We start from the raw sequence: 13,577 nt of genomic DNA, 5'->3' as shown, positions 1-13,577 counted from the left end.
AATAGAAAGCCAACAGACCAGATGTAGGGTGACCAAAAGGAGAGTGGAGTTGAGGATGACACTAAGAGTTTTGACCTGAGCACACAGAATAATGGAGGGAAACTGGTTCAGAGAGGACATCCGGGATTCTATTTGGATCAGGTACGTTTGCGATGTCCACTGGTCATCCAACTAGAGGCGTCAAGCAGGCAGGCAAGTTCAAGGAAATCTTTTTTTTAATTGAGGTATAATTGACATACATCATATTAGTTTCAGGTGTACAACATAATGCTTTGATATTTATATTTACTGCAAAATGGTGACCACAATAAGTCTAGTTAACATCTGTCACCGTAGTTACAGAATGTTTTCTTCTTATGATGACAACTTTTAAGATTTACTCCAAGCAACTTTCAAATATGCAACACAGTATCATTAACTATAGTGATTTATTTATTTTATAACTGGAAGTTTGTACCTTTTGACCTCCTTCACCCATTTTGCCACTCTCCCACTCAAAGGAATCTTGATTATCAAGATATAAATCTGAAGCCATCAGCATATAGATGATATTTGAATGAATACAGATAGGAAATAATTGAAAAAAATCTTTTTCAAACTTTTGAGTTTTACTGTCACTGGAGCTGTTTCAAAATAGATGTTTTCAGTGACACAGGTACACTCCAAAACATGTGTGAACACTCTGAGGGGGTCTGACTGCAAAGTGCAGTTGAAGTTAAGACATGAACACGTGAGATGGATGTATTTTCACGGTCTGGGTCTGGTCTCCAAAAAAATGACAAAACGAGGAAAAAGTCTCATCCATTTGGTTACTTATTTTAAATCCTTATTATTAGTTTATTTTATCCTATAACTAGTTCAAATCTTACACGATTCAGGGTTTTCAAGCCTATCAGCACAGAACTTGGGCTGGAGAGTCACTGCAGACACCTCCTTCCACAGCCACTCAAACCTAGCTTTAATCTGCATAGTTATCACCTTCACGTAGGAACTCTTCTAGCTGGCCATTTCTTAGTTTGCAGCTTTGACAGAAGCATCAGTAAAATCATCCATATACATATATATTTTTTGTGAGGAAGATTAGCCCTGAGCTAACATCTGTTGCCAATCCTCCTCTTTTTGCTGAGGAAGACTGGCCCTGGGCTAACATCCATGCCCATCTTCCTCTACTTTATATGGGACACCGCTATATCACCGCTTGACAAGTGGTGCGTCACTTCATGTCCGGAATCCAAACCTGCGAACCCCTGGCAGCCAGAAGTGGAACGCGTGCACTTAACCGCTATGCCACCGGGCCAACTCCAGAATCATCCATCTTTTGATAACCTAAGAAGGAGACTTGGAGCCAGAATGCATTTGGGAGCAATTTCACCCTGAAAAGCCTAGTAATTTATTTCCTGTGGAGTTGTGACGTTCCAGTCAGTCTAGCCAAGATGGCTCTGAAGAAATCTGTTGAGACATTCCTGGAATCATATTGGAAGTACCTGGCAGGGATTCCTGCTTCAAGGCCTCTTTCTCAAGGGGTTTTGCATTCTCCTGCATGACTATGGTCTTCTCTGTGGAACGAGCTACAGAAATCAGTGACTAAACAGAAAACAAAAAAGCAAAAGAGCCATTAGCAGAGACTAAAACACACTCGATAAGGACACAATATTGACATTTTCATGCCCAAGACTAAGAACAAAACTGAAACATATCTGCTCTAGGAAAGCATAAAACAAAAACCTGATAGGATCAGGATGAGTCACCAATAATGTCACTGTCTGCCAGAACAAAACTCAACGCCTTTTACAGGAAAACAGCAGCATCTAGACTCTTACAAAGTATCATCCACAATGTTCAGCATACAAATAATAATTACTAGACATTGACAAAGTAGGAAAATGTAAACCATAATCTAGAGAAAAAGTATTTAATAACTAGACACCCCAAAATGACAAAGATGATGAAATTGGTAGATAAGGACTCAAAATAGCTATTATAAATATTTTGAACAATTTAAAGAAGAAAAATAGACATAATGAGTGAAAAGATAGGGCACATCAGCACAGAAAATGGAAATTATAGAAAGGAACCAGATAGAAACTCTAGAATTGAAAAGTATAACATCTGAAATGAAAAAATTCACTGAATCCCTAACTAGGATAGTGGGCACTGTAGGACAAAGGGTCAGTAAACTTGACGACAGAGCAATAGAAATTACCCAGACTGAAGCAAAGAGGAAAAAAGATTGAAAAAATGAGCCCAGCTTCAGTGACCTATGAGACACTGTCAAGCAGTCTAGCATCCACGTAATGGCAGGCCCTGGTGGAGGTGGGATCCTTGCAGCTTAAGCTCTACTGGTCGCCTCTACTCCCATCTTTGCCCTGAAGTCCCAGAAGTCCATTCTACAGTGGGCCCTGTGGGGCAGTGCAGACAGGTCTGTGAAGTACTTGTCCACATGATCTCTAAGACCCTTCTAACTTCAAAGTGTTATGAGTCTATGCAGCAAATATATGTATTGATTCTATAAAAATATATTTCTATATGGCTCAGATCTTTATAAACAAAGAGATTGCTTTCACACTTAGAAACTGAATTATGGTTTACTTATTCAAAGCTGCCTCTGCTTAATGAAGAGAAAACAATACAAGCGCAACTTTTGTTAGCTTTTTTCCAGGTCTGACTCAAATGCCACCTCCTCTGTGAATCTCTTCTTGATTCCTGTAATTGGATATGCTCTCCGCCACACACAGTGCTCTGTTTCTACTCCTCTTTTGACACATCCACTGGGCCAGTAGTATTCAATCTGGGTTGCCTCAAAGACTTTCTTCAGGTATATGCAAGCAATGATGGCTTTAAGATATGAAGGAAAATCATGCAAAGCTCTGAGTATGTGCATATAAGCCCATCAGCTCAATCAGCAGGCCTAGGGAAATCTTATGCAACCCATCCTGGGCCTATTTGACACCAGGTTTTACAGCACTAGTGACACAAAATCTGGTGGAGTAGTTTGCAATTCACCTTTAGCCAACAAGAAACCAGAATGCAGAATTGCATCTTATTTGACGTACCTCCACCTTTTTGCACTTACCTAGCTCTTTCAATTTGTACTAGGAGAGTAACTTGCACCTGAATGACATGGCTCTCCCTTGCCAGGTAAGCCATCAATTCAGCTTTGTTTTAGATCACTCTTGGGTTCTCTTTGTTTCCTTCTAACAAAGGGAATCAATTTTCATCACCACAATGCACTTGTGAACTCTTTCCTAAAACTGAGAACTTGCACATAGCCCAGGTATCATGCTGGCTCTTGTTTCTCATCTTCCCTTACAATTACCTCTGTCTTACACTTGGCAAAAGAATAGCATACATTCTACTCATCTAGATCCCGCTAAGGAATATTGCTACAGGGTGTAAAACCTGAGTACAGCACAAAGGGACAATTCAAAATACTGATGCAAGCAAAGCTTTCTCTAATGAAGGTACCATAAACCAGGGTGGAGTTTTGGGAGTCTTTCCCTGCCTTACGCATTTCTATTTCTATTAACAGTGAAGCAGATGTTAGAAAAGGATTAGAGGGCAGCAAGGTGATGACAACTTTTGCTTAATGATCTTGCCTCTACCATCTCCAAAAACTATTCAAAGAAGGAATTATTCCTGAGCGAGAGTTCCTTTAGACTACTGTCGAACAGTGGTATGAAATGACTTTTCTTTAGATTTAATTTACTTATAAAACATACAGACTTAAAAAATAAATCTATTAATTATGAAGGAAGCTGAGCATTAGTATAGATGTACATAAGCTTAATATTTTCATGTCTTAACCAAAGCTGGCTTTGGAGACTAGCAAAAGCTGGTGAATTGTACAAGACTGCATTAAAGATTTTAATGCACAGGACATAGTGATAATTAAAAAGATGTCAGGTATCAAGCCCAGAAAGTCAATTCCCTATCCAGGTATCACATATTTTGTAGAAAGCACAAAATGACCTAAGACATTTTTCAGAAGATTGTAGCAAAAATTGTGGGAGATAAAAGATATGCTTGTCAAACTAATGAATACACAGTTGTTTCCAACTATCTCAAGTGAATAATTCATGACCATATTACAGCATCACACAGGAGGCCTCTGTGGCTTGATACATAAATAAATAGTATGTAATAAATAAAATAATATGCCTGAAGTACATACTGATAACCATATTTGGTTTCTGAAAAATATTGAATAATTTTTGAAAACAGCTCACAGGATCTTCTGTGAAAATATATTTGATCCAGGTGACAGATTTAAAAAAAAATCTGATTTTGTAAACCAGTACATCTAAGGTATCTCCTAAAACCTAAAATGGAATTGCCTTTTTTTTTTGTAAGGAAGATCAGCTCTGAGCTAACATCCATGCCAATCCACCTCTTTTTTGCTGAGGAAGATTGCCCCTGAGCTAACATCCGTGCCCATCTTCCTCCACTTTATGTGAGAGGCCATCGCAGCATGGCCTGACAAGTGGTGCGTCAGTCCATGCCCAGGATTGGAACCCGGGCCACCAGCAGCAGAGTGCGCACACTTAACCGCTAGCCACAGGGCCGGCTGCTGGAATTGCCTTTAAACATTTTCCTTTTTCATTGACAAGGACTGTCAATAGGATTGGTTTACATACAAACATATAACTACGAAGGGAAAAGTAGGCTCTGGGAGCTGCATGCGCTCTCCACCGCGGCCGGTGGGCCTGTGGATGTCCTGGTGTTCATCCTGGGATGCGTGTGCCCAGGGCTGAGCTCCTCCTTCCTACCTCGGGATACTTTTCACACCTCTGTGGAATCTGACACTCTTCTTGCTTTAGCATTTCTGTTACTTCTCTTTCTTTGGGGTGATTATCATCTTGTCCCTTCACCTGGATCTTCTCTTGCCTCTCCTGGGGTGATGCGACAGAGTCGCATCAGGTCAGCGGGAAGCGTGACCTGATGACACGCTGGGAAGCATGTCCCTCACCGGGACAGACCTAGGCCCCGGGCCCTTCAGGCCTCCTGAGTTTGCTCCTGTAACCAGCTTTAGCCTGTTAGTAGCTCCAAACCCACCAACTCCACAAGTCCTCTGAGTTGGATTCCCTCTTCAGCCGCCAGACTCCCCACACCTTGGGGACATCTGGACCTGTGTAATGCTCGCAAGTTGAATAAACCAAGAAACCCCACAGGCCAGCTCTGGAATCCTGCCTTGGATTTGAGATTACTCTGGGAAGGCAGGAAAGCCCTCCCCAAGCCGACCCAGTGCACACACACCTCTTCTTTTGCTTTAGCGGTTTTCCTGTAATGATAAAGCCGGTGAGCCAGGTACTCTATGGGGTCGCTGGGCCGAACCTTTGCCACCTCGGCGAGTGCCTGGGCCAGGCAGTTTCCAAAGCACCTCCTCAGGTAATCAGTTTCCATCCTTGTAGGCCTGGGAAACGTCAAAACAGAGTCACACTATTTTAAAAATTTAGCTGATTTTAAAAATAGACATATTCTAACCAATTCAGATTCATTTCAGGACACACATGAGATGCTTCTGGATCCCGTCCTTCCCAAAAGAACCAATAAATGCATACTTGCCAATAGCTCTTACATTTAAACGGACTGTTTTCTGAAACTCTCCAGCTGTCCCAGCTGAGACCATAGATCCTAGGGGTCATCAGGCCTGAGAGCAGCTCGATATATTGGTGGTTAAGGGTGGCTGAGGCCTCCACTGACCCACACATTCCTACCCTTGAGTAAGGAGAAAACAGCAGCAAGCAGGAGGTCCAGCAAGCTGTACTATTGTGAGGGTGGAAGCTACAGTCATCTATGACACAGATAAGATCGGCTTATTTATTTCACAAGGCACTGCTGAGAGGCCCCGGGGAGGAGAGCGAGGGGAAATGGTGGCACCGCAGCTACTGCTGGTCAGGGGCTCTGCCAGCACTGAACACAACATTCTACCCTCTGTTGCTTAAGCAAGAAATTACTTTAGTTTGAGTTGATGAGTTGATGCCCTTGGATTTACTATTAATCAGATTTCAAGGGCTGGAGGCAATGCAGCCTGAGTCAGACCATAAGTCAGGAGTGCAGCGTGGTGCAGCAGTGTGGATGCAGACTCCAGGATCAGACAGACCAAGTTCCAGTCCTGGGGCTCCCTTTATTAGCTGTGTGATCTTCAGCAAGTCACCCAGTCTCTCTGAGCCTCGGTTTTCTCACCTGTAGAACAGAACAACAAAAGTATGTACCTCATAATTGTGAAGATGAAAACAGATAATAAATACATATAAAGCACTTAGCCTGGCACAGAGTGTCTAACAAACATTAGCTATCACAGTGGAAGACTGTGATGTGAAATGGCCTAGCACCGGGCCGTGCCTGACCAACTCCATATTCCCGAAGTTCATATATTTTAACCCCAAAAGAGCTAATAATAAAGTGAATAATAAAGGCTCAGATCCAGTCTTAACATTTTCTGGAGGCCTTTTTAAGTTTAAGGGAGGAAAGATAGATGGATAGATACGAATACAGAAAAAAATTTTCCTAGCTCAAAAAAGAAATTTCCTAGCTCTTTCCACTGCAAAGATCTAAGAGCAAAAACACCTGAGTAGCAACGAGCACCCTGTGTGCACAGAACTTGTTTTTAAGTAGCCTTCACTACTTAAGAGGACTCAAGGCTCCCTGGAGACAGGGCTAATTCCCAGGGTGGGGCAAGAAAAGTCCAATAAGCCTGGAACATTTTGTTGTCCCAGCAAGTATGACAATGCTGAAAAATAAAGTGGTCGGGGACACAGGAGACAGCTTGAAGGCGGCTGCTACCACCCAAGTCTGGGGCAATTTGACCATCAAAATAAATAATGCCTGTAATGGATAATAACTGATCGAATAAAATAAGAAACCAGGAGTCCATATAATAAATAAATGAATGGGAGAGAAGGAAAGTCCTTTCTTAAAGTAGACTGCCAAGTAATAGATGTGAGAAGAATAGTGGAGTTAAAAAAAAAATCACCATGGGGCCGGCCCGGTGGCGCAAGCGGTTAAGTGCGCGCGCTCCGCTGCGGCGGCCCGGGGTTCGCTGGTTCGGATCCCGGGCGCGCACCGACGCACTGCTTGGTAAGCCATGCTGTGGCGGCGTCCCATATAAAGTGGAGGAAGATAGGCACCGATGTTAGCCCAGGGCCGTCTTCCTCAGCAAAAAAGGAGGAGGATTGGCGGATGTTAGCTCAGGGCTGATCTCCTCACAAAAAAAAAAAAAAAAAAAAAAAAATCACCATTTTGGGGACCAGCCCTGTGGCGTAATGGTTAAGAGCGCACGCTCCACTGCTGGTGGCCTGGGGTTCGGATCCCAGGCGTGCACCGATGCACCGCTTGTCAGGCCATGCTGTGGCGGCCTCCCATATAAAGTGGAGGAAGATGGGCACAGATGTTAGCCCAGGCCCCATCTTCCTCAGCAAAAAGAGGAGGATTGGCATGGATGTTAGCTCAGGGCTGATCATCTTCACACACACACAAAAAAGCATCACCATTTTGTAACCATCATAGTATAACTGAACCAAGCCAGAATCATCAATGAGTGCTAAAACTTGGAGAATATTTGACAAAGAGGATATTTATACAGTCTCAAAGTCTCTCCCCACAAATTATGTATTGCAGTAAGGCCCCCTTAACCACAGGTGATATGCTCCAAGACCCCAGTGGATGCCTGAAACCGAGGATAGTACCAACCCCCATATATACTATGTTTTTTCCTACGCATACATACCTATGATAAAGTTTAATTTATAAATTAGACACAGTAAGAGATTAACAACAATAACTAATAGTAAAATAGAACAATTATAATAATACTGTAATAAATGTTACCATAGATCTTAGTGTCCTCAGCATACGCTTTTTTTTTTTCTTTCAAGTCAAGAACTTTCAACTTTTCACTTAAGGGAAGCACCTTATGGCTTCTCTTTGGCATATCTGAATTGCCAGCATCACTACTCTCGTGATTTGGGGCCATTGTTAAGTAAAATAAAGGTTACTTGAACACAAGCACTGCGATACCGAGACAGTCAATCTGGTAACTGAGACGGCTACTAAGTGACTGATGGGCAGGTAGCATACAGAGTGGATACACGGACAAAGTGATGATTCACGTCCCGGGCAGGACAGTGCGAGATGGCGTAAAATTTCATCACGCTACTCAGAACAAGCAGGCAATTTAAAACTTATTAATTATTTCTGGAATTTTCCATTTAATATTTTTGGACTGCGGTTGACTGTGAGCAACCGAAACCATGCAAAAGGAAACCGCAGATAAGGGGGGAACTACTGCAATTCCAAAAGGAAATACAGAAACGTTACGGTGTTTTGTAAAACTTGGCCAACACAACCTTGACCAAGTGATCAGACTAAACATCACTAGTAAAGGGACAAAGTGACATCACATGTCTCCTGATGGGAAGCACTTTTTAGTGGGACATGATACATTTCTGTGGATTCCTGCCCCAAATGCAAAACTTGAATCTAATTGAGGAAACATCAAATAAAGCCAAATTGAGAGACAGTCTGCAATTGGCCTGTGCTTTTAAAAATGTCAAGATCCTGAAAGACAAAAAGAGATGAGGAACCATTCCAGGTCCAAGGAGCCTAAACAGGCCTAACAACTACATGCAAAACCTCATCCTGGTTGGACCTGGACCAGAAAAAAAGAATTCTATAAAGGATGTTGCTGGGAAAACTGACTGTGAATTGTAGAGTACATAATAGAATTGCATCAAGGTTAAATTCCCTGGTTTTGGTAATTGAAATATGCCTAAGTGTGAATTTTTCCTAGGAAATACAGTGTGGTAGGGCTGAATAAGGGCTCCCAAAGGTGTCTAAGTCCTAACACTTGGAACTCATGAAATATGTTAATTTATACAACACAACGGACTTTGCAGATGTGATTAAGGATTTTCATTTGAGGAGATTATACTGGACTATCCAGGTAGGAACAATGTAATCAATCACAAGGGTCTTTATAAGAGGGACACAGTAAAGTCAGACAGAGAAGAGGGAGATGTGATGACAGAAGAAGAGGGAGAAAAGGTGATGTGGTTCAGAGCCATGAGCCAAGGAGTGTGGTGGCCTCTAGAAGCTGGAAAAGGGAAGGAAATGGATTCTTCCCGAGAGCCTCCAGAAGGAACCAGCCCTGCTGACATTTTAGTTTTAGCCCTGTAAGACTCATTTTGGATTTCTGCCTTCAGAAATTGTAAGAGAATAAAAGTGTGTTTAAAGCCACTAAATTTGGGATAATGGTGGAGGATGGGGATGGGGGTGCGTGATGTCTCCTTCTGCCAATCTGTGGCCCAGCTGAACCAGTGTGCCCAGATAACCTTCTCCACCCCTTTTACTCAAAGTGTGGTCCATGATCAGCAGCACCGCATCACCTAGGGGCTTGCTGAAACACAGATTCTCAGGTCCCACCACAGAGCTACAGATTCAGAGTCTGCATTTTAATAAAATCCACCCCCCCGGGGGGGGGGGATTCACAGTTACAGATCCACTTTGCCTCTGTCACTGTAGAACTGCCCTTCCCAGGGGGTGCAATCCCCAACTCTGCATTCCAAGGAAGCCGCTCCACTCCCAGTCCTTGGGCGGCTGCCACACTGTGTAGGTGTCACAAACCCTTCCTGGAAAAAGCATCTGCTCTAAATTGCATATTTCCAACAATGGCCTCCATGAAATATGCTGACCTAACAATTACTTAGAGGATGCAAAGACAGTAGAGCCAGAATAACAGAGCCACAACCTGAGGCCTGGAGAGGGAGGGGGCAAAGGGATGCCTTTTACAGCCACTCCCCACAAACTCAGGGCACATTCACAAGGGGAAGGGGCTATTTTTTGGAGTTTCCCAGACCTCCTCTGAAGGTCTGCTTACACTGGTCCTCCTTGTTCACAGGCTCGCACTCAGTAAGTAGGGCAATAAGCACGGTGATTGTCTTTGTCCACACCATATTCCAAGTGCCAGGCAGACCTAGGTGATCCATAAATATTCCTGATGTAATCAGAGGAGACTCTGCCGCTCGTGAGCAGAGGCAAGAGCTCCTGCTCCTTTCCGCCTGTCTGTGCCCACTCTGGCACTCACCACCTCAACCAATGTCTAGCTAGGCTTCTCCTGCCCCGCAATGCCCGGCACATAAATTAAAACAGAACATGGGAGAGCCCCCCCCCCCCCCCCCCCCCCCCCCCCCCCCCCCCGTGGCTTAGCGGTTAAGCGCGCTAGCTCGGCTGCTGGCGGTCTGGGGTTCAGATCCCAGGTGTACAACAACACACCACTTCTCTGGCCATGCTGAGGCCACGTCCCACATACAGCAACTAGAAGGATGTGCAGCTATGACATACAACTATCTGGGGGGGGGCGGGGGGCCCACCTGAGTTGGTTCTAAAAGGAACCAAGCAGAGGTCGCCAGCAAGTGCAAAGGTGCTGAGTAGTGAAAATACCGGGCCATCGGGCACTCGGGGCAGTCTCCTCCGCCCCTGGCTGTGAGGGTGTCCCGCCCTTCACCGACTGTAGCTCTTTGACGTTGCTCCCAAGAGCCAGCTGCCCCTTTATCCTTCCCAGTGCGCACTGGCCTAACCATCCCATCAATTCCTCTTTTCCGTTGCCCCCTCCTCACAGCCTCTAGGCTGCATGTCTCTGCTCACCCACCCTCTTGCTCCCTCCTCTCTGTCGCGACCCCTCCTCGCTGAGGCGCGTTCTCCCCTCGGCCCCCTCCGCTCATCCACCCACGTGCCCCCTCCTCTCTGGGGGCACGTTCTCTCCTCGGCTCCCTCCTCGGCGCCCTCCGCTCACCCGCCCGCGCGCCCTCTCCTCTCTGGGGGCATCTCTGGCACCCGAGGTGCGCGTGCTCGTTGCCTAGCGACGGGACGCGGCTCGCGGGAGGAGGGCGCGTGCGCGCGTCGGGCGTGGCCTCCTGAACGCAGGCGCGGGTTGGGAAGAAGGGTTCCTAGCGCTCGGCCGGGCTCTGGCGGCGCAGGCCGGTTTGGCCGTTGGACCTGGTGAGTGGTGTGGCGCTCGGGCGACGTTCCGGAGCCGGCCGCGGTCAGTTCAGCGCCGGAGGCTCCGCGGGCGCGTCGGCGGTTCCTCTTCCTCCTCCTCGGGGGCGAGCGGCGCAGCGCCTGCTGGAGGGCCGGACCTCCTTCCGCGGACCCGAGATGGGAAAAGGAAGCTGAGCGTCCCGAATCGAGGGTTGCCGGATAAAATACGGGACGCCCAGTTAAATTTGAGTTTCAGATAAGTAAGGAATAACTTTGTAGTACAAGTATAGTATAATATAGATCATTCGTTATTTATCTGAAATTCAAGTTTAACTGGGCGTCGTGTATTTTTATTTGCTAAATCTGGCAACCCTACCCAGATCCTCTCCTTTCCCACTCGGCTGGCCAGCTTTCTCCCAAGAATGGGCCAGGGACGTCTCTTTCTTGTGACAGCTTCTCCAGGCTTGTTTCTGTGAGAAGAGGCTTACTGATGTTGAGCCAAGATGCCTGTTGGTGTGTATGACGGATAACATTCCTTACAACAATCTTGTGAGATGGGTATTATTACCATTTCATGGACAGGAAACATGCCAGGTGAGATAAGGAGCCTCCCCGGGATCCCGCTGATAATGGGATGCAGCGTCTGAGACGGACCCTGGATGGGGCCCTACTCCTGGGCCAGAGGTTCCCCTTTCCTCTGTATTATCCCCTTGCTATGTGTTATCTTTCTGGAGCAGCAGGAGGCTATTCATTTTTTACGTTACTCCGCTTCTAATGACACTGAGATGTCAGTGTAGTTATTTTTGTCTTTAGAGCATATCCCAGTGAAGAAGTACAGTGAAGATAACTGTGTTGCAAACTCAGTTGTAATAATTCTTTTCTCTATGTCATTGAGACACCAATGCTAGCTTGATAGGGAATTAGGTTCATTTGTGCCAGCGTTCAGCTTTGAGAGTTTTTATGACTACATTTATGTGTACACACGTAGACATTGCTTTCCCCGCTGCTGTTGCTATCACGGAAGATGGCATCCTATGTACAGTTTCTGCACCTTGCTTTTTCCACTTCACACTATATCCTAGAGATCACCCCCTGTGTTAGAGATTCTCCTCATTCTCATTATTATATATCCGTGCAATAATCCATTGTGTTGCTGTATTTCATCAGTCCCCTAATGATGAACATTGGGATGGGGTTCCATTTTAGTTTTTCTAAACAATGGTGCAAAATAACCATTTGCATATATCACTTCATATTTTTTCAAGATAGGAGCCCAGAAATGAGATTGATGGGTCAAAGGGTAAATCATATGTAATTTTCTAGATATTGTCAAATTTCCCTCCAAAGGAGTTATGTCATGTTGTACTCTCACCACCATTGTATGAGAGAGAGCAGTATTGGGGTCTATGGATGAACCTCAGGAGGTCATTGTTTCTGAACTTTTATGCAGAATGTTAGGTGCATTTGTCCAGGGACAGGTCTGGACACACTGGCATTGTATCCCCAATAATTGCTCATGCCTGACATACAGTAGGTACTCATTATATATTTGTTAATGATTGTATTTCATCGGAGTCTGGATTCCATAAGGGTAATTTGAGGGTGATCAGTTTTTTAAACCTGAGATATAGTGGTTGCTACATTTCTTTTTTAAAAAAGTCTGGTCTAAGATTATTCTTGTCCATCTTCATAACTGAATAGACTGGGACATTACTGGGAGAGTGGAGGAACTCTCTCACTTGCCACCATAAAGAGCCAGCTGTGTCAGCCTTGTGATTAAAACCCTCCTTGAGGGGCTAGAGGAGCTTGTCTTCTAGTGGGAGGACAGACGTGCGTACAGACGGTGCTCAGGTAGTGTGACAAGGGCTGTGTGAGCTGCTTGGGGAAGGAGGAACTTTTTTATGTTGCCTGAGAAAGCTCAGGGAATGAGAGATGATCTACATCTTGCAGGTGAGGAGATATTTGCCAACTTGAGAGATTGTGAGGGATCATCATGTGCAAAAGTCGTGGAGATGCAAATGTGCGAGGTGTGGTCAGCAGAATGGCAGAATTTTCAGGATTTTCCGTGTAATTAGAGCCCAGGATATGCTGGGGGCTGAAGAGATGCCTGGAGCTGAGCCTGGACAGAAAACTGGAGCCAGAGTGTGAGGGGCTTTAGGTGCTGTTCTTGGAAGGTTGAATTTTTTTTGTTCTTTGGCCTTGCAGATTCAAGGACTTTTTTTTTTTTTTTTTGAGGTGGACTATTGTGACATTTTCTAAAAATGACTCTCCTGACTTGGGTGGAGCATCTTAGTACAGTCATTAAGTTCATGACTCTGGAATCAGGAGTTGCATGTGAATCCTGCCTCCACCGTGTGCCACCTGTGTGATCGTGGACTGTTCACCTGTGCTCTTTGTGCTGGGCTTCCTCACCTGCACAGAGGGATGATGACACCCATATTTCAGGTGTGTTGTGAGGCATTGTTGAGACAGGCATTGCTTGGCATATGGTCATCTTGCAATCAATAATGACAGTATTCTTTTTTTGACTCCTGGACTTGAGGGCCCATCAGGATTTGGAAACTGTTTTAGTTGTAGTGACTTCTGTGGAGCCTTTTTGGAAA

General features: G+C 45.0%; 1 protein-coding gene across 1 annotated transcript; it reads right to left on the bottom strand.

The window, feature by feature from the left end:
• Positions 1 to 205: 205 nt before the first annotated feature.
• Positions 206 to 5,734, bottom strand: DYDC2 (DPY30 domain containing 2). The gene is given in 6 exon segments (XM_058542634.1): positions 206 to 1,361; positions 1,364 to 1,431; positions 1,433 to 1,584; positions 4,767 to 4,889; positions 5,254 to 5,410; positions 5,576 to 5,734. Coding segments are annotated over 6 exon segments (537 nt in total). The 5' UTR covers positions 5,578 to 5,734; the 3' UTR covers positions 206 to 1,326.
• Between the last annotated feature and the right edge of the window lie 7,843 nt (positions 5,735 to 13,577).

The sequence above is a fragment of the Diceros bicornis genome, chromosome 6 (genome assembly GCF_020826845.1).
Source record: "Diceros bicornis minor isolate mBicDic1 chromosome 6, mDicBic1.mat.cur, whole genome shotgun sequence".
Classification (NCBI taxonomy): domain Eukaryota; kingdom Metazoa; phylum Chordata; class Mammalia; order Perissodactyla; family Rhinocerotidae; genus Diceros; species Diceros bicornis.
This window is presented reverse-complemented; position numbering and strand designations above follow the sequence as displayed.